This window comes from Nipponia nippon, unplaced genomic scaffold (genome assembly GCF_047370975.1).
Source record: "Nipponia nippon isolate SJK-2023a ecotype South Korea unplaced genomic scaffold, ASM4737097v1 scaffold_7, whole genome shotgun sequence".
NCBI lineage: Eukaryota > Metazoa > Chordata > Aves > Pelecaniformes > Threskiornithidae > Nipponia > Nipponia nippon.
This window is the reverse complement of record NW_028262391.1, coordinates 27150786-27172518: the sequence shown is the minus strand read 5'-3', so window position 1 is coordinate 27172518 and position 21733 is coordinate 27150786. Positions and strand designations below refer to the sequence as shown.

Here is a 21733-nt window from a genome sequence, read left to right as displayed (position 1 = left end):
TATTTTAGCGGGGAAAGGTGATACCACCTCAGCTTCCCATGCAGGGAACTGAGATGCATGCTTCTTGTATCAAATGCATGAAATCACACAGGGCGTCCCCAGGGGGGCTGGGAACTGAGGCAGGTGTTGCAAGCGCCAGGGTAATGTCTTGACCCGAGGCACAGCCGCCTTCGCTGGTTCTTGAACGACAGAAGTGCAGCTGATAAAATAGGGAGGGCGTGTTGCCTGATTTTGAAACTGCTCTCTGCTGAGGTAGGTCAGAGCACTCTTTTAGAACGTGTAGATCCATTGCTATGATTTTATTAAAAATCAATATTCTGGGAACTCATGCCAGCCCCTTCTGTTCTGTTTAGCTGAAAGTTAACAAAACGGTGTTCCCAGGGCTGTGCTGATCTTCCTTGTTGTTACTGGTGCTGATCAAGATGTCTTGGCATGGTTAAAGGTATTTGCAGGACATTAAAACAGGGAAAATGGAAAAATAAATTAAAAACTTTGGAGTACCCTTTAAAAACCATGTTACATGGATGAGGAAAAAAAAACTTAAAAGCATAGGTTGTTTAATACATAAATATGGAAAATCTGATAATGACAATTGTTACAGATGAGATAAAAATAAATTCTAAGATACCTTAAGTATTAATTAAATGGCCGAAGGCCAAAAGCTGCTTTCTGCTCTCAGCAGTGTAATCCCATCGGATTACTCCCCAGTTGGAGTAAAAGGATCAGGATTTGGCCCTACATCTACCAGCCACTACCAAATAAGGCTCCTTGCAGAATTCAGTAGCAGAGTTGATGGGAATCCAGGCACAGTGGGAGGAAGCTGTCGTTCTCTCAGCCTCCTCAACACAAGGGCAAAGGATTCAATTTTCCTCCTCAAGGTATAACTTTCACTTTCCCATGTCCTAGAGTTCTCGTACCAGTACTTTCTGCTGGCTTTTCCTTCCTGCTTGGCCAAGTCTCCATGACATTTAGCAGTATGGGAAGGATGGGGTGGTTATGATTGCGAGGATGAGATCCGCAGCTGTATTCTGGATGTGCTTTCCCTTATGTTCGCTATTCTTGTAATACCACCGATTGCACCTTCCCAGCCTGATACTCTTATATCAAATGGCCCTGACATGCCGCTATGGTAAGTGCGTGGCTCGTTCTGCCTGCTGATGAAGTGGACGGGTGGGCTTAGATGGGCAACATCACTTTTTGGTAATAACTTGTCTCTCTCTGAGTGAATAAAAGTGTTATTTAAGCTCTAGTGATACAGGCTGTAGCATTAGAGGGTTCCGTGTTCAACACTGTGATTCACAGTAAGGTTATATTGCTGTGTTTCAGCAGCAGAGCATTGTGCTTCTGAGTTAATACAGGGGATTCTGTGGTGCTGGTGCATAGCTGTGTGACAGGCATATCTCGGAGCTGCAGGTTTCACAGCAGGTAGTGTGTTTTGACGTTTTTTGTGTATGGGGAAAATGCCCTAAGGAAGGGATGTAGTTGTGTGTGTGTAATTTAAGATAAAAGAAAAAATAACATATTTTTCATGTTTGTCCTTAAATGTATAAAGTTCATGTTTAATTAGTGCCCTTTAAAATTTTATTCCCTTCCAAAGTTTTCAGGTAGCTTTTAAACTGTTGCTTTTTTGGCTTTGGTTATCTCTGTGGATGGATCTGAGCCCTTATCTTCCAGCTTTGTTGTAGTTTGCTGGGATGACTTGAGCTTCATGCTCAATTCCCTTCTTTTGATAAATGTGTTTGGGAAAGCTGCCTGGAGCTTATGGAAAGCATACTGAGGGCTTAAGCAGTTAGCGTGCCAGGAGTTGTCCAGCTACTAACTCATCCTGAATCGGAGTGTACTGGTGTGTTTTTCATTCTCTCTTCTAAGTAGCTGACCAGAGTATTCATCTATTTTAAGTACTTCGCTTGGAGCTCTCTAACTGAGCTCATTTTACCAGGGAGCTGCGTGATGATATGCTGGTATGTTGTATTTCCTTTCCCATATACGTGCAACCCTTCTGTGTGTGTGTGTTTGTGTGTTCAAATTTGTTTTTCGTTGTTAATTTGTTCACTTCAGGTCTATGAGTGCTCTTCCCTTTTAGAAGGGAATCATTCACAATAGTAGCAGCTGAACATGATAATGAGAAGAAGCTGGTTAAAAGACTTACTCTTTGTTTACTGACTGCAACATTAACTGATTAAGAACGAGGTGTTTGAACATTTGTTTATCTGTGCCAAGGCAGATTCTAACTCAAGCCTGGTTTCAGTATTTCTTTTGATACAAACTCCTGTTTTTCAGTGCTGATCCGGAGAATAAGCTTGCATTTCCTGTTGCAGTGACATCTCAGCTACGCTATCGACGGATCACTGCACGCTGCTCTGAATTCTGCTTATCTTAGTAGTTGCAGAGAGGCTGTACTGAGAGCTGTCGGCCAAGCTCGCCCCTAGTCTCTTACTGGGTATGCGGAGTTCAACTAACACAGAAGAGCTGGAGGTTAGAAAAGAGGGAGTATTGGGAGGGTGGTTGTTAGGGGAGATTTTGCAGGCTCTCCCATGTGGTTATATAGACATCTGTGCTGTAACCTGACATGGGTGCTTCCCAGTTTATAAAGCATAGGTTATTAAAACAAAATGGTATTAAAGAATGTACACTAAAAGCCTAGACAGTCCCCCCTTCATCAGTGGAGAGCTTGGCTTCTGTTACTGGATCAGTGATTCACAGCCCTAGCTTCTATTTTGACATTTGATTCCTGTGGCTGACCTCTGATTTTCTTTTCTTTTTTCTCCTCTTCTGGAGTCCTTTTGTTGCAGTGAGTTCAGATAATGTCTTGTCCTTTTCATACCAGTGGAAGAAATCCTAATGCATTTTTCAATTTTTTAAGAGCCAAGTGCATTTAATGTAGAATTCCCAAACAGGACTATGCAACCTGCAAATTCCTTGTGCTCCCCTATAGATCTGTATAGCTCTCTGTGTGTCCCATACTTAGAATTGCTTTACTGATCCAGATTTCTCCCCTCCAAGCTTCCTGGAGTTAATTTGCAGGGTGTGACCACTGTCTGGTGGAAGGATGTTGCTCTCGGATTAGCTTGTTAACCCCTAGCCTTTTGACCTTTCATGTCTTATTCTACGGGGTTGGTTAGATTTATTCTAGTTTCTTTGTCAGATGTACTATATTTCATTTGATTTCTAATTAATTATTAGTTCCGTATTTATGACCACAAAAAGCTTTTATGGAACCAGCTACTAAAACTGTTATACCCACAACAAGGTACAGCACTCCAGATTTGTACTTGCCCTAGCATGGCAAGACTATCTTGCCATGTTCAAGTGACTGCAGATCTACGCCCATCTTTTTTGCCGCAGCTTACCCGAAGTCAGTGACTAGATGAGGTTCCTTGGTCCCTGGGGATCAACTGCCAGTAAAATTCCTTAGTAAGCATATATAAAGATAGCCTGTCAGTTCCACATACGCTTTTTCATTTTGTTTTCTCTTCCTCTGTGCATTTGGTGCTTTCTTTAGTCAGTTATTTGTTGTTTGGCCTCAGCACCCTGCTCAAAGTTTTATAGTACATACAAATAAAAACAATCTGTGCCCTGAAGTTTTTACATTCTGAAGACACATGGAAAACAGAGAAATCCAGATGTTGAGGACTTCGGTATTTGGGATTCTTTAGCTGCTGTTGAGATAGCTTTGAACGATTTTGCTTTTACCTTGTGTACAGTTCTTTTTCTTCATTGGAAATAAATATTAGTGGAGCAAAATTCTTGTTTCAGATATGCTGCACTGAATAACTGCCCCTAAGAATATGTCATGATCTCAGCTGTAAAATAGGTTGTATTGTTCTTCCTCTGTCTATATCGAACACAGTTTGGAGCCTGCCTGTGCCAAAGGACACTTGCCAGCCTGACAGCTGGGTATGGTTGATAGTTGCCTTCAGTCTGGCTAATAGGATCTTGTTTTCCAGATTAGGAAATTAGTTGTATCAAGGGCCTTACTTCCAAATGGGGGAAGAGGCTTAAGCTTCAGGAAAGGATGGGCTACTCCTGTGTTTCATATAGTGAGTGGGAGAAAAAGGGATGCACTCTGAAAGCAGCTGAAATCTGACGTGATTGTTCTTAACTTTTTACTAGAATCATTCACGTTATCAGTACAGAAAGCATTTCATCTGTGTAGGCTGGCTCTCTGATCTCCTGATGTGGGTTACTAAATGCAGAGACACCTCAGAGAAGTAATGCTGCAAAACATACGGCTGTGTCTTGCTGGTTTTGTGAATGACTACTGTTAATTGCTTGGCTTCTTGTTCTTACGAGGTGGGGCTGCGTGAAGGGGAAGCACTGAAGCATGAGGCTCTCCCTGTCTTAAGTCCTTAATTTAAGTCCCCTGAGTTGTTTGAAACCATTCCCGTTGAGGTCAGTGGCAAAACTTTTCTTTAGTCAGTTCAGGATTAGGCCTAAACCCTGCACCCGTTTTGACAGAAGAAATCTGAGAACATATTATTTCTCTTCCTAAATGTCAAGTTTTAAACGGGGATGAGTTGGGGGAAGGGTTGTGTATTGCTCACCGTGAACTGAATTTTTTTCTGCAGGAAGTCGCTTTTCTTCAAGGCCAAAGATAAATAGTGAAATGCTAGAAATTTCCTAGGCCCTGCCTTTCAGCTGTCTAATTGTGTTCTTTGCAGAGACGCTTAAGACTCTCTGCTATGTGCAGTGTTGCTTTAAGTTGTCAGTTTGTTCAGTAACCTTTTTTACACTGTCTTGTAATATGATAAAAGGGGGTCACTCCTGAAACTAGTAGCACATCATTTTAGGCTTGATCCAAGAAGATACTTCATTTTTTCACAGTGTTGTCTGCCCATGGAGTGCCATGCCAGAGGACACCATGCTGGAGTGAAGCTCAGCTGGATAGAAAGCAGTCTGGATAGTTCCATCACAAACAATTTTTATATTTATCCTTGATAGGATGCATGTAGTCAAACCTCAGGATGTTTCAGCTTTTCCCATAGGATCCCACATATGACACTAAAAGTAGATTGAACTCTCTTTTTTTGTTACGGGAGAAGTAATTTTACTTTTTTCTTGATGAATTATATGGCTGGTAATCTGATCAGAGTAGATCTTCAATTAAAAAAGCTACAGAGAAGCTGGTGAGCAGAAATAACTGTTCAGCTCCCCCCTTTTATTTCATTTGATGTCACTTTGCTGTCAGGTCCTTTCCCTAGATAATTTTGTTCAGCTGCGTTCCTCTGCAAGTAGCAAGTCCTTTGGCTGTAAAATTAAAATAGAGGAGGAGAAAGGCAGCAATGTCTGAATCATTTTATAAAGTCATCTTGATCTTATCTCCAGCCCTTTCCGCCCAAACCCACCAAACTCTTTACTGAGCTGTGTGCCTATAAATAGAACAGCCGCTCTCGTGCAGAGATGGGCAGCTCTGAACCAGAGGCTTGTTTTCTCTGAGCAGTGCGTGCATGCGAGAGCTCGCTTCTCACTGGCCTTTCATGTCTGAGTTATGTAGCTGTGAGGTTTTCTATAGATAGAGGCTGGCAAATGACATAAACTGCTACTTAGGGAGGGGCAAGGTGACCTCTGGGATTGTTGCCTTTTAGTTAAAAAAAAAAAAAGGAGGGTTCTGTTTAAAAGAGGAATGGAGGAATGCACGTCTTGTGCAGAGGTGAGTGAGCCCTGCCGAGGTGAGGGGAGCCGCCTGATGTGTGGCACTCGGGAGCCGAGCATGGCAGGTGGGAGCTGTGGGAGCCGAGGGAAAGCAGAGGCGTTGTTTTGCTGTGAGTTACTGCTCTGGTGGGCTGGGCAAGAGTTTGAGTGGCCAGAGTGCTGCGGACTGAGCTTGGGGAGTGAGGGGCTCTGGCTGACCCCAGTTTAAGCATATTTGTGAATAAGTGGAGCAACAGAGCAACAGAGCTCTGAAATCTCCTCCTGCAAGTTGCTATTTTTTGGTCAGGCTCCTGGCTGGCTTGGTATCTTAGGGCTTTGCATCCTGGGAGTCTTCCCCAGGATTTTTAATTCCTCTCTGACTTTGGTTCAGGGCTTTGCAGAGTTCAGTAGCTACTTTCTCTGTCTCATTTTTTAATTATATGTGGTTTTGTCCAAGGCATGCAAAAGATCACTCCATGTTTCTGTCTTAATCTGGAAGATCTCTTGCCGCTTTCCTATTTTCTTCCCTGTAGAAAGTGAACTGCAGAAATGTGTGATTTCTTCAGCATGGTAATGTAGATGCTGTTGCTTTACATTTCTCTTTGGTACTCAGGTGCTGGAGGTTAAAGTAACTCATCAGATAGACACATATGTATATTCTAGTAGCACTCTGCAGAGTTGGGCAGTGTTGTTCGTTCCACTTGACGGATGGGAGGTGGAGATATGCAGAGTGAAAATTGCTTTATTGGGATCTTGTAAAAAGCCCGTGGCAGAGTAGGAGCCTGAGTGCACCTTTCCCGGTTCCAGATGAGTGCCTTCAGCTCTGGCCTCGCCTTCAGGGTTGTTTCAGCAAGGGATGCTGTTGGGTCAGTCTTTGAACTCCATTTTCTGTTGCACTGAAGCTTCAGATTAAGATCATGGCTGAGTTTCGGATTCTTTGCGTAGCACCAGCTCTAAGTCAGTTTAACATCTTGCTTCTGGGTATCGCTATAGTGCGTTTAACTTGCGGACCCTAAAGCCGCTCCCAGATGCCTTCTGGCTTCTTACAGTGTATTCCTACTGCTGTGTCCCTGCTGTGACTTGTGGAAAATGGGTGCCAAGATGTCTTTCAGTGACCACTTCAGAGTTGTGGGGAGCTGATGTGGGAGATGGCCATTTTTTGATATAAGCTTAGTCTTCGGTCGTGCATTTTCATTATCTCTTTTCATTCTGTTGGAAATACGATGGAGTTTGGCAATTCCTGGTTGAACCAGACACACAAAGTTGGTGTTCGCCTGAGCACTGACAGGTATTTCTGCCAGTGTGCGGGTGGCTTTGTGAAACAGAACACTGGGAAATGGTGAGGTTTGGGGTTCACTACCCTTGGAGTTGGCCAGGTCCCAGGCTCCAAGGTAGATGATGTTTCTTTTGGAGGAGATAGGGGAGCTCTCACCCTTTTCTCTTTCCCAGTGCAGTGGAGGAAGGTATATAGTAGCTCCTGTGTCCGGCAGCTGACTTTCAGGTCTGGGGGTATGTGGGAGCCCACTCTTTCCCAGCTGATTTGTGAGCAGAGGCATCACCGTGGTGGTCCAGGCCCAATGATCTCTCAGGCCAGTTTGAGGATGGCTCAATCTAGCAAGAGAGAAGCATGTATTGTCAGACAGATGTTTCTTCTTATAGTCAGCATTTTTTTCCAAGTGCTTTTTGAGGAAACTTTGAGCTTGGCAAGGGCCAGTGTGTGTGGAAAGTATTAAAATCTGCAGCTGTTTCAAAAAGGAAAGACCCCCATTAGAAATATATATAGCATTTTAAAAGCAAGTTTAGTGCCCTGGAAAGGATTTCTAAAACGAACTAAACCCTGTGGATCAGTGAGAGTATTTATAATTTTGTGCTCTGTAGTAGCCTGACAGTGTACATTTAACACTGTGTGTGTGAATTAATTGATACTCATCGGTGACCTGACTCTGTTACAAACCTGAGTTACACTGAGACCTCTGGTATGTTAAAGTTGTGTCATTTTCCTGGCATCAAGATACAGAATAACCTGTCTTACAAGATTGTCGGACCATTTGTTTCCTATGTTTTAACTGTGTGTTTATTGCACTGGGCTCTCTCAGCAAGAAGTGGGTTCCTGGGGAGAGAAGTAGGTTTCTCGTGGTACTGAGGTATGACATAGCACCGTTTGCAGTTCCTAGGCAATACCTTCAATCAGTGATTTGGGGCTGAACTCTCAGCTCTGACTTTTCTGTCTTTTGTCTTGCTAAGCTGCAGTTTTTGAGATTATTTTCATGTAGCTGTTGGTATTCAAAATCTGTCCTCAGTGAAGGTATTTGACGAAGTAGAATGAAGTGCATGTGGATTAAATGCATACCCCTATGTATGCATAGTATGTGAGTGAGCATATGGGACTGTGTATGCTGGTATGTCCATCTAGTTATAAAGCAGTTAAAGAAAAAAAAAAAAAAAAGGCAGTCTGTGTAGACGGTTTTGGCACTCCAGCCCTGGGAAATGGCAGCCAGCCAGAGAGTACTGAGGCAGGGCCAAGACTATCTGAAGAATACCAAATGCTGAAGTTGGATGTAGCTCCTTCTTTGCTCTAGTTTCACTCTTCACCTTGTGGGCCTGCAGCTTGCCAGCTCTGTGCCAGGTAGATGCTGATAATTTCACAAGACAAAACTGGAAATAGGGACAGATATACTGTGATGTGTATGTGCTTGCAATCAAATGCTAATTAAATGAAAGGCACAATTACCCACGACTGAAATCTGACCTCAGTGAGTTTAACTGTTACACTCCCCAAGTCATTGTTAAACTTCGAAATGCTCATTCAGTCATAATTTATTTATCTTTTTTGGTATCGTGATAGCACTGGAGACAAGGATAAAACCTCACCCCAGTGTGGCTTATGCATTGTGACAGTTTAATCTTGTTAAGTTTGCTTGCTTGAGTGAATTTGTTAAGCACTTCCAGCAGAGGGCACTAAGATTATTGCTCTCAAACTCCAGTCTTTTTTCGTGTGGGTATATAGTGGGAGAGCATAAAAGATGCCTGTAAGTAAAATGTATGCTTTACCCCTCTCCCTTCCTTGTTTTGTAGACTATCATAAAAGAGGGGATGCTGATGAAACAGACCAGCTCTTTCCAGCGCTGGAAGAGACGATATTTTAAGCTGCGAGGACGAACGCTCTACTATGCAAAAACTGCTAAGGTAAGGTCTTGACAATACATATCAGTCCAACGGAAGAAAGTCAGTGGTGAAGCTTTTGGAGGCAGATGGGTGTCTGGGAGAAGACAGCCCTCAGTAAAGAGCACGTGCTCTGAAAGCACCTGTTTTCAGGTTTTGTAGCTACTAGAAGATCCCTGTGTTTTGCCTTACACTTGGAAATCCTTGGTTTTTGAGTAAAGCATCATGTGGACCTGTGATACCAATTTTTCCACATTTTTTCCCCTTTAGTGCTTTTTAGCAGGGGATGGGCTCTGAATCAATAGAAGCTGAAAAAGAAGGAAGAAAATATGAATGAAAAGAGGAAATGGAGGAGACAAGTAAGGCTAGAATTTATCAAATCAGAGCTGCCATGCATCTGGTTTAGTACGTTGATAATCAACTAAATATAAATCTGTCTCCTTTCACAAGAACAAAGCCTACAGTTATTTTTTTTTAAATAATCCCTTAATAAAAATAAAGTCATCGCGTTCACCGACTGAAGACAAGCAAGTGCGAGCACCACTGTATGAAACTAGACTTCCGACTCCTTCATGTTGGTGGTGGTGGGCCTTTCCTTACAGGCATGTCCCTTCGGGTCTGCTGCTTATACATTGGATTCAATAATTCATTGGGGTTTTGAATTTTTTCTTTCCAGTCCATTATTTTTGATGAGGTGGATCTGACAGATGCCAGTGTGGCAGAATCCAGCACTAAGAATGTCAACAACAGCTTCACGGTAGGATTTTTTGCATTATTTTCCATTCTTCTTGGATCCTTCCCCCGCATCTTTTGCAGAGTTTAAAAACATCTGAGCAATCTTCACAGCCTCTTTCACCAAAAAAAAAAAAAAATCATAAACTTATTTTTTCTTACAGCAATCATAATTCATCTCCATGCACATGGGAAATACCTTGGCTTACTATGTATAGTGCTAAAACTTTGCATTCAGGGATTTTCTTACCTATAAGCTAGGAGAGCTTGATAGAATCCATTTACACAGGGGGACAGAAAAATTTGTTCTGCTGAAGGAGTTAGGGGTGATGTTGATGTTTATGCTGGAGATCTTGCTAGAGGAATTTAGTTTTCCCTTCAGGCCTTAAAATATGTAAACCTCTTTCTCTGACTTTATTTGTGTGTAGCTGTATGTGCGTTTATATATGCACACTATATACAGTGACAAAGCAAAAGGAGGAACAAAAAAAAGTCACACAGAAGTAACTGTGGAATTGGTTTAGGATACTTGTTAGGTGTGGAATATGTGCTAAACATTTGCAGTCTGGAAACGTGGTGGTGTCACTGCTTCATTTTCTCCAGGCTTAATAACTGGGAGAAAAATTACTGTATTTCTGAGGTGCAGGTGTTCCCTAAGCTCCATTTTGGAGGAAATGCCTGGTGTGCAGACAAAAGCCATTAACAGCAGCCATGCATGGCGAGTGTCAAGCAGCAGGGTGAGCTTTGGAGTTGCCTAACAGCAGTAACCTCCATGCAGCCTCCAAAGGGCTCAAAAGGGAGGAGAGAGGAGGGTGTGGAGAAAGGAGGCAGTGTTGGTCTAAGGCAAGGTGAAAAGGGGAGCAATCCAGGTGGAGGGAGGAAGCTGATCCTGCAGGATGGTGACCTGCAGGTGGTGACCAAGACTGAGCAGTGTGCCTTGCTGTGCAGCAGTAATGACCCACTGCTTTCAACATCTGGCAAAGGATTTTTCTGTTATGTAGCTGTACCTTTTTGCTTTGCCTGAGCAAAGCAGCTATGGGATCCACCCTATGCCCAGATAAAACCCCAGCACTGTCTCGAAGTTTGAAAATACTTTCTGCATTGATAATTGGATGAGTAGGAGGTCCATCTGGGTCTGATAGTAAATATTCATGTCAGGTGTCAGTGTGTGTGTATAGAGAGAAGGATTCTGCAATGATTTCAGAAGGGGATACGTTTTCAAGAATGTGAAGTTATTTACCTACTAATAGAGCATTTTCTCTTGGGTCTTGCTTCACTTTTCCCATAGGTAAATAAAGACTGATTTTTCAGGTAAGCAAATGTTACTGTTTTGCTTATTATTATAGTTGGGAGAGATCTAATCTCCGTCAGAGACACTGGATGTCGGGACAAGGGGAAATAGTGTGTTTGCTCTCTCAGATTGCCCCATCTGAGACCAACAGTGAAGAGTTACTTCCATGACTGTGGTATCAGGCTCTGCCAGTCCCTGACTTCCCTACAGGCTAATAAGTATAGGATTACTTTGACGCTCAAGTAGCAGATATAGTTTGCACTGTCTCCAGCTGATCACTCTATCATGGGGCTCAGGTAGACTTCAGGAAAAACATCTCTCCTCTTAATTTCTGGCTACTTTGTCTATCACAGCTTACAGAGGGGTTTGACTGTGGTTTACCATGAGCTATAAAAATACTTAGGAAATCAGAAGGTTGCCTAGTCTTGCTGCTGTTTGGTCTGCCACATCACTGCCGTCAGTGCTTTGGATTCCTTGCAGTCTTGCCATTTTCTCTTGGTTTTCTTTGAGAGCACTCTGTTTCCCCCCATATCTCCCCAGCTCGGTTCCTTTCTAAAATTGAGAGGTGTTTGATGCATTTTTTTCCTGTTTCAAATCAGTGGGACTCACTATTGAGTTTTTATCCTAAACTGGAAACATCCCACATTTGGTGTTGTATAGCAGAGACAGTTATTCTGGAGTTGTAGATGTTCTGATTTTCTTTTTGTTTCTGTGTTTTCTTCAATGGAGACTGGTAGTTTTGGATTTCTGAAAGCGTGGTTTCTTTCTGCGGAAACTCGTCCTCTGTCCAGGCATCTGTACTGCTTAATGTATAGATTCTGCAGGTCAGGTTGGGTGAACGACACTCCTAAGGTACTAACAAAGAAGATGGGAAACAAAAACACTGGATAAACCACTTAGAGGAGCAATGTGGATCCAAAGCAAAGAGGTAATAAGGGGTGACTATTCAGCAGAGAAACTGGCGAAAGGGCAGTGAGGAGTGTGGGGAGGCAACACCACAAGAGTAGAAAACCAGAGCATGGAGCCAACAAAGGTTATGTTGCATAAACAGAGGAATAAGGTTACAAAATACAGCTACCAGTAAACCTTTTACATAGGACACAAGTCTGACAGCTAATTTGTTTGCTGTCAGCAGGCCGGAGAGAGAGAGAAGTGAGTATTAGGATGCAGACCTCTTCCTCTAAAAGAAGAATACGTGTTCCACTGCTGTTTACTTAGTTGATCTTACATAGATTTCTTCAGTGAGTGTATCCTGTTTGCAGTGGGGACAATTTTCAGGACTGCTACCCAGAGTTAATGGATATGTGACTATAGAATGGGCTGGGAGCATGTGACTAGGGGCATCTTTGAGCTTAAGACGTTATGCCACTCCATCCCCCGAGAAGCGTAAGGAAAAGCTTTATGTTTAGCTATTGTTCCTTTAAGTCAGGCAATGTGGCTGCAGAGTTATTTAGCAGGAAGCCTCTGGGATCAAATCATATAGGAGCTCCACGCCAGGTCTCTCTTCTCTCAGGAAGACTGTAGATGTAATATTTGCTGCTTCTGTCACATTTCTGCCATCTCTGTCCTTCTAAGTCATCTGTCTACAAGGTACATTCTTTTGGGATGTCTGGGCTGTAAGTGACTGGTTCTTTCCATGTATGTTTAGTGGTGGACTTGGCAATGCTAGGTTAATGGTTGGACTTGATGATCTTAAAGGTCTTTTCTAACCTAAATGATTCTATGAGCCCTTAGTACCTTTTATAGATCTCTCACCAGCGGATTTTCTTAGGACTGCTGTCTTTCACAGGGCCTTAGAGAGGATCTGCTGTGCTGCAAACTCAATGATAACCATGTTGTCCTCATATTTCAGACCCATTTATTTCAAAGAGGGTGGTCAACTTATAGCCTGGATTCTTGCCATCAGTGTGTGCCTACATTTGTAGTCCTTATGAAATAGAGATCAGCAGCATTGGATGGGTGGGGTCAAGACCTGACCCTAACTTCTGAGCAGAGCTTTCCCAGCCATACTCTCAAAGCCTCTTGTGATTTCTAAAAAGCAGATGATTTGGGATCACACTGGGTGCATTGGGTCTTCCCAGTGAGACTTCAGCTGTTTCCATGAACAGTTTTTTCTTGGACAGCGCAACTTCGTAGTAACTTGATTGGTTGATGTGCCTGGCTAATGCATTAGCCTGCAGTTGCTTTAGGAGCATTAAAACAAAATGTGCCGTGAGGATGAGTTCCATACTTTGAACCTGGAATAGTTCTTTCTCTAGATCATTCCAGGAAGCCTGAGTTTTGGAGATACTTCTCTCAAAATGACTGCTTTACCTGTGTCATGGACCTGAACCACCCAGCATGCCCATTCTCCCCTACGAAGCCCATAAGGTTTGGGGGGGCACCAGCCTCTCTATTGTCTGTTGCTCAGGCCAACACTTTGCCACCACAGCTATCCCCTCAAGAGTCTTTGAAAGGACTTTGGGTTGTCTCCTTAGGCCCATTTTTGTATATGTTTGTGTGGTGAACAAATTGTTACTCCTCAGGTTGGTATGCTGGCTGAAGATCTGCTCTTTTCTGGAAGGTGCCAACTGAATTAAGCCTGCTGCCTTCAGTGCAATTGGCACAGCTGGTGGAGTGAGTCCTTATCAGTTCATTGACCCTTTCCTGCCTTATGCAGGATTTGTATAAAGCTAAAGGGGAAAAAAAAAATCTAAAATATGTGTTCTTTAATACTAATAAAAAACACCTGTCATCAACAGGAGAGGGCCTAGGAAGGACATCAGATCTTTTCAGGTATATATTTTGTGTTTCAATATGATTCTCTCATGGTGTTTCTGTAAATGTTTTCCAGTTATTGCTAGCAAGTGGTGGTGTGGACTTTAACCCTCACTCACATAATATGGATTACAACATTCCCTTCCCATCCCATTGTATTCATAGCTTTGAGATCTCATAGGAGAAAGCTCCTCTCTGTGGAGGGAAACGTGGGTAGTTTTATTTCTTCTTTCTGATGCTTTAGTAGAAGTGAAGCTCGTTGAGCACGTTGTTGAGCGCCAGGAGCCATGCTGTTGAGCCCTCCTCCATAATTAAAGCCTCTTCACTGGAAGAGGTGGAGCTTGAACTCCTGAGCTCCTGTAAACCCTTTTCTGTTGGGAAGTACCTCTCAGCTCAGCCGCAGACAGGAAACAGCATATTATTACAGTCAGCGCCTGCCTCTCCACTTCACTGCCGTCAGAAGGAAACTTATGCCAGCTCCTCCTTAAGCAGACAGCTAATCAGCTTGTGGCAAGTGGAACATAGCTCAGAAAGACTGACCACAGAGGGGACTAATCCTATTAATCGCATGTCAAGCAGTCTGTGTAGGTTTTTTTCTCAGGGAGTAGGCTGCTCTGGACACTAGTTTAGAGGAAGATTGAACATGAAAGGTAAGAGCAGGAGTCTGAGTTTTCTGGACTGAGCAATGAGAAACATGGCACCTGTGCCAGCGCAACAGATCATCAGGAGCTCAGGTTCTTTGGAATAAGTTTGCTACCAGCTCTTACTGTTCAGGTGTTCTCTCCTGTGTGGATTTATGTAGATAAGTTCTCCAGAATCGGGGTAAAGGGAAATGTGCCTGCGGTGCTGTTGGAAATGCTGCACCCGTCAGTTAAGAAATGCTGTTTATTAACTGATGATTCACCCTAACTGATATCACAGGAGAGAGGAAGTATTGAGATTAGAGTAATACCTCTCTCAGAGCACTTGTATGACTGGAGGCAACAATGGTTGCGGTAGGTTGAGGAACAGGGAATTGCTGGTCCTCCTGAATGAGAGCGTGCTCTCCTCTCTGAGAAGCAGTATGGATGTCATTCTCCAGCTGTACGGAAGCCTGAGGTGTGCTACAATTTTTGTTATTACAACCTTGTTACTTAGTACTGACTTTATTCAGCAGCAAAGATGCCAGTTTCTGTCTTGTGAAGTTTTATGTGACTGACTGATCTTCAGACTGTATGTTTTTGCTGTATTGTCCCAGGGCTTGTTGATGCTGTGGAGAAAGAGCATGAATCTTCATTTTGGGGTAATTAACCTTTCATAAAAACACAGGGCAAAGTGCTTGAACTTTAACAAAAGATAAAAATGCTGAGGGTGCTTCCTGATGGGGAGAGTATGTTGTTGATGTCTGCAAATTCATTTCACAATGAAGTGAAAGTGCCTTTGCCTTTTGTGTGATTTTGTGTCAAGTTGAATTATTTGTATTAGTGCTTTTAAGAGACAATATATCCTTTTTAGCAGAGAAGGCAGTGAAGTCTTCTCTGAAGAGTTCGGTTTTGAAAGAGTGAACAGAGCTGCTGAAGCTACACGTCAGGCAGAAAGTCTGCTGCTCATGTCTAGTGCAGGAGCTGTGTGCCTGTACGGCACTGCTGAAACAAGAGGAACCCAGATCAGAGGTTACTTGTGCTGGTTTGAAATACAAGCTTCGAGAAAGAGCATGTGACTTATTTTATGAGGAGAAAGAATATAAGAACTTTTGTTACAAGCTGTTTGCAGAAAGTCAGAGTTGGACTTCGAGCTTGGGCTGATAGAGATCAGGGAAATCTGCGTGGTTTGATACTTGCACAGATTCCCCAAACTGCCCCATGTGGCCTCAGCCCTTCGAAAAAGATGGGCTTGAACGTATGCAGCAGGGAGTCACTGGGCTTCCTAGCGAGGGAGGGGATCTTCCTCCCCTGCTTCCTCAGCATGGGGGTGAGGGACCCAGAGGGAAGACATCAGCTCTCAGAAGTGGGCAAAAAGACTTACTAATCGGGGGACATAGTTGCACAGGGGAGTCACCAAGTGTCCTCATTCCTCACCTTGCTCCTTTGTACACAGTCATGGATTGCCTTGTTAAGTTTTGGAGAAGGGAAAGATTAGAAAAGAGGGACTCGCGAAAGGGATGGTTCTTCCCTCCTCCTTTTTAAACTTTCTTCTCTAAATTGGACAAAACTAGAGAGTGCATTGGAAAGTCAGGCTTTGCTGGAGGTTGTTGTCTCTTCCACACCCACGTGTGTACACGTTCAGGAATTGTACGCTCTCTGCTAGTGCTCTTACTCTGTTTATATTGGCAGCTGTCAGAATTTCCTTTATAAGCAAGTGAAAATAGGAGTAGAGCCATGAATTGCCATGTCCAGAATCTCTCTGCTGTTTTTCCCCCCTCCCTTCATTAAGTGCAGTTCGGTCCCCATTTCCTGTCAGAATCACTGCAGTTTCAAAATACTTTGCTATTTTAGTAGTTTGTAATCCGGACTTCAGTGCAGTTTTTTCTGCTTGAGAAAAGGCCCTTTGGTAAACAGACCATTCTGAGTCACTGTTAGTCAGTAAAAATAGTCATTTAAAATCCTTTCATGTCAAGGATTTTTAGGACTCTTAATCCAGCCTTCTACAGGAGCTGGGCATTAGTCTGCTCGCACAAAAGAAGGAAAAATCTGGAGAAAAACCATCGAAGAGAGGATAAACATGGAAGAAGAGTTAGAGAGTCTGGAAGAAGTTGCTGTGGGTGGAGAGATCTGGCGATTGCTACTGTACGTTACAGAATAATCCCAAAATATGCTAGGAGTTTTTGAGAAAGATGAAGCTACTGTAAGAGAAAGAGGTCAGACTGAGCTTTATGTATTTTACTGTGAGACAGCATAGATAGAGAGCTGGAAAGCGAAGGTGACTGTTTGTGAAGAGCTTTTGTGTCCCTGGAGGGAAGTTCACTGCTTTGAAATTAGTGTCTGTTATTGCCCTTGTGCCTGAACGCTAGGAGCTTTTGTTTGATAATCTCTTTGCTCTTTGTAACCTTCTGCTGTGTTGGTGTTTTATCTACCTTCCTGAGCAAGGCTGCAGATTCCAGTGTCTTCCCCCCCTTCCAGGTGAGGACACAAAAGCAGAACAACCTGTGGTAAACAGGAGGTCATTTGAGAACATGATGGGTTTAGTTTTACATGGGAGCTGCTCTAGAAGAAAAAGACTTCTTTTTATGCACATCTTTACTGTGGTCATTTTGACAGTCAGGGAGAGGCTTGCTAGTAATATTCTCAGAAATAAGGTCTTCCCAGTTGTGGTGCTTCTGATGATTTCACCATTGCGGTGCATGAAACAGGACTGGTCTTTGCCTGGTGACCCAGTGTGGAAAGCTACTGGGTTCATCAGGCTGTTGAAAACTATTCATTTCCTTTTGTGCTAGCTACCAGCCTCTTTTCAACACAGCTGAGGTTAGGGGGCTGTGAGGAGCTGTTACTAACAATAAGCTGTCAGTAACAGGTCATTTTCCTACCGTGGACAAGGACTTTTATTGCTCAATCCTGTGATTTATTAGCTGCTAGCCTTGATGTGTATGAGCCCACTGAGACAGCAGCTCTACCACTGGGGAGCATTGACCTGCCCCTCTGTTCTTCATGGTTTTGCTTCTGTTTGACTGAGTAGGAAGGTTTCTCTGAATTATCCTTTACCTTCCCAAATGTGCTGCTCTTTCTGAACAGTGTAGTTCTGTTTGGGAACTCTTTTTCTGGCAGGACTGCCTCCTTTGGAGAAGAGATGAAGAAGGGATGCATGTGTGCGTCTGCTGCGTGAAGTGGAGGGTGGGCGGATAACGGAGCTGTGCTAAGATGCTCTGGCACTTGGCATGGCAGCCCTGTCGGTTCCCATTTGGTGCCGCTCCATCCATGTAGATCTCTAGTGATTAATATGCACGAATTACCAGGATTGTCTGCATTTCATACCTGCTAACAGTGGCAAAGACCTTCTTGCACATTCTAGGTTTTGACAGCTATTAAGTGGTTGCAGAAGTCCTAAAATCTCTCCTTGTCTGTGCTCGTCTTACCAGTTGCCAAGCACAGGAATGTGCCTTGTTTAGGAACAGAGTTTCCAGAAGCATGTAGGAATGTGACCCTGGTATGAGAGATGATCATTTTCCCAGGGAATGCTCTGTCTGGTCTGATTTCCCGCTGCAGCATCGTGGAAGATAGGGACTGGGAGAAAGCACAGATGGAGGGTCAGCATGAGTTGAACTTGATCTGCGGGCACAGCATAGTGGTGATAAGTGCCAATGACAGTGCTCAGAGAAGATGTGCTTGTAATGTGCAACCCCCTGGCAGACAAAGTACATGTAGCAAGATGAATGAACCTAATAATGTAAAAATGGTCCTAAAGAGACCACACCATGTACTGAACCTGTTTTCCTATGGAATTGAGCTGTCCTGGATTTTACAGATTGAGAATTAAGGTAAAACAGCCACCTGGAAGTTGGGGATAAAATACCTGGTATAGTGCAAACAGAGATTTGAGCAGTTAGGACTTTCAGGAAAATCTTGTTATTGCTATTAAAAAAAAAGAAAAGGCAGAATTTGGCACAGCTATAAGAACATTAACAATTTGTTTTATTTGGTGGAAATGAGCGTTTCCGTAGATGGAAGATGGTCATTTTAGCAGGAAATAAAGATCTCGTACCATAAAAATAAATATAGAACTGGTGCATTTCTCCAGTGTCATATGAAAAGCTTCTTTTTTTCTTTCCCCTTCAGGGTAGCATCCAGGTTTTGAGGAAGGGAATTGGTGCAATTCTAGAGAGCTCTAACTGACCTCTGCAAACTGAATTTGTTGGCATAACTGGGTGAAAGCTGAACTGCAAATGGAAAGAGGGATGTTGTTTGTGGAGGAAGGCAAGCCTTGGTCCCCATGAGTCTAAGCATTGATACTCATATTATTTCTCACTTCCAAACTAGAGAGACCTACTAAAATCATCCTGACTTGCCATGTAAGGCTTTGCTGGCCTGATGCTTAGCTCCAGATTGTTTCAGAAGCTGACATCAATGAGAGGCTTTTAGGATTTTAAGTGTAAAGGACTGCTTTGAGTCTGAAACTCATACTTTCATTTTCCTTTCTTCTCCCTTTTTTACAGTCGTCTTTTTAACCTTGTGGATTTGCTGAGGGAATAGCACTTGCTTAATCCACACTTAGTCCGTTTTGCCCCCTGTGAGTTCAGCAGTCATGTTTGAAACATACAGTGACTTTGCTGGTTTGTGAATCTTGCTGACGAATGTTTTAATGTATACCAGTGTTCATTTAACTACCGCCGTTGCTGGAACAGGAGCTGAAGTGGATAAAATGGCTGGGTCCTCATTATAATCTCACCCAATTTTCCTTCCTGAGTTTTTGGGTTCATAGGATACCAAGAGCTTACTACACTGTACAAAAGCAGACATAGCAGTTAGCTACAGATGGTGGACGGTTTTCCCACCTTTGCCGTATGTGATCAAGCTGAAGTTTTTGCCTGCACCAGCACCATTCTTGCAGCTATTTTATTTTTTCTAGTTGCAATTCCTAGGTCTTTTGAGTTCCAGAAATTCCTGTTGTCCCTGTACCCAAATCATCAACTGTTTGGAATAATCCAGGATCTCTTTGGGGGATTTATGGCTAGCACCTTTGAACATAAGACTATATTTGAACAGGATGTGAGTAAAAGGAAGCAGTCAGAATGAGCAGGTGTTCTCATACACCCACTTTTGGCCACTCTGAGAAATGTTATCACATCAGAAAAACTATATTTAGCAAAATTGTATGTCCCTGCTGTCCCCTCTCCCCCCGCAGCATTTACTCAGCCAGCTCTGTGATTGGGCCAGTGTGATCTTAGCTGGTTTTGCCGTCTTTTGTGGTCACTGAGCTCACTAGATCTACTCTGATAACAAACAGTCCCACTGCATGTTTGGCCAGACTGTCACTTCTACCGAGAAGTTTCTGGGCAGCCAGAAAATGCTGAAGGAGGAAGTGAGCAGAGATGATAAAGTTGTCTTTGATGGCAGAAAGACCAGAGAATGAAGTTTATGCTCCAGCTGTTGGGTGGAGGAAGGTTGCTCAGTACAGCTAAGCACCAAAAGGTGAAGTATAGCAGATTTCTATTTAAAATTTGGTCTAATATAAGGAGTCTTTTTTGGACTGCCTTTCTAATCCAATTATTCACAGCTGTTCATTGGGGAAGGACATCCAGGGACATCCAGTCCATTTTTAGAATGTGAAATGAGAAATCTTCTTTGGTTGGCTGTGTTGTTTGCCAGCTGGCCTGATTTGAAATGTCAGTAAACTGGTGTTAGTCTTGGACAGGGGAGTGTGGGTCAACATGAGGGGTGGGGGTTAGCAGCTGGTAAGAGGGCGTGTGCTGTATGGGGAAGAGACAGAGGAGATGAAGCTAAATTTTGGAGATGTGTCGGGGGAGCATCAGTATTTGCACAAGACAGTCAATGAAGGCATGGCTTTTTTCAGATTTAGATTTTTTTTAGATTTAGAGTGAGCAAACTTGAAAATTGAGAGTTTCTCTAATAGACTTGAGATGGCTCATCTGCATAGAGGGCACATAACTGTCTGCAAAGGGGTGACTTGGTGTGTAGTTGATTGTCACCATAATTCCCACAAAAGATATTTCTGGGGTTTCATATGCAGTGAGGAGTTTGTAAATTAAGCTGTGTCGTGATTTGAAATGTCTTTAAGCCTTCCTGCCATTCCCATCTGTCCTTATGGCTTTTCAGGATTGATTAGAGGGATTGGCAGCTTTTGTTTCGCTGTGACTGTTGTTGAGCTCTTTTGCTGGTCAGTGTTAGGTCTCAATAGAGTCACCATGTGGTGAGCTCTGGGCACATGGGCATCTGGGCATCATCCAGTTCCTACTAAGGAGTGAAATCTAAAGAACCACACCCAAAAGTTCAATAGCATTTAGGATCAAAAAAATATGTTAGTTTTTAATATTCCCTTTTTAGGAAGAACAAGCACTTCTAATTTATGTAATTGCTCATATCTAGATAAAATTCTGAGCTGTTTCAGAGCAGGAACACTCAGAGTTCTGCCAATCCCCAAACAGGCCAAAAATGTATGAGATTATAAATAAATCTTAAAACTTTTTATTGTGTTTTTTTTAACTCCTAGCGAGGCGCCCCCATCCTAACTCAAAAGCAATCAGATCATTGTTTTTGTGCTCTCCGTTTATATGAGAACAAGAGGTCACTGGATGACATTACTGCTTTGTAAATTTAGAACAAATAAAAGGAAATGCTACTTCACCTAGTGCGTCGTCATCCTGTAGAATATACTGTTCCAGGATGTTAGTCAAAAGCTGTAGCCGGAACATAAAAAATAGCTGGACCATGCTCGTTTCTTGCCACGTTTGCCAACAGGGATAACCAAGCCTTGTTCCAGAGCATCGGCTCATCTGGGTCATCGCGGCTGTAGCTGAGAGCAGACGCCCTGGATTCCCTGGCTGGGAAAGGACAGCTTTTCAGGGGGAAGACGGCTGTGGCTTCTTTTGGACAAGAAAGATTTGGGGGTTTTTTTGGTTTGTTGTTTTTTTTTTTTTTGTGTGAGACGTTAGATTGATCATCGGTCTCATCTAGGCAGCGCCGTGTATGTAATAGCCTTTCTCCCTCTGTTAGTAACCTTCAACAGGTGGACATCTGAAGTTGAAATTACTGGCTCAAGTAGAAGGAGGTAAAAGTGGTAGGATGAGTGTTTTTCTTTCCCTTTGAGTGAGAGCATGTTTCTGTTAATCTCAGTTCTGCCCTTATTCAGGACCAATGTTGTGGCGCGGGTGTTGCACGCCAGCCTGCGCAGGTAAGAGACCAGTGGCTGCCTGCAGCGCAGGGAAAACAGGAGTGTTTTACGCTCACAAGGTACCCAGTGGTGGCTGTTGTGTATGTGAGGCTGTATGAAAGGCGAGAACTGTTGAACCAGTCTGCAAAGGAAGTGTCCCTATTAACATGTTTCTGGATTCCTAATTATCCTCATTAAAATGTTTAACTGTAACACCACTTCATGTTAATCAGAAAAACAGGTTTGTATGTTTTTTTAATTTCCCCACAGAATTGTTACACTAGTTACATTAAAATCTTATCTCTCCTTCACAGTGAAGCCTGAATTGTCCAAATTTGTCCTCCTTAGAAAAGGAGTGAG

At 43.0% G+C, this 21733-nt stretch overlaps 1 protein-coding gene across 12 annotated transcripts in view; it reads left to right on the top strand.

Moving 5' to 3' along the window:
- The window catches only part of DGKD (diacylglycerol kinase delta), a 58174-nt gene that overhangs the window by 7271 nt on the left and 29170 nt on the right, over positions 1-21733 (top strand). For 5 of the 12 annotated variants that reach the window (XR_015700458.1, XM_087739337.1, XM_087739336.1 and 2 more), the window contains exons 2-3: positions 8707-8817; positions 9470-9550. Coding sequence is in view for 6 of the 12 variants with exons in the window: in XM_087739337.1 (XP_087595463.1) it covers positions 8707-8817; positions 9470-9550 (192 nt within the window). In the remaining 6 variants the exon portion in view is untranslated. The other 7 variants (XM_087739338.1, XM_087739342.1, XM_087739343.1 and 4 more) reach the window with 7 other exon arrangements.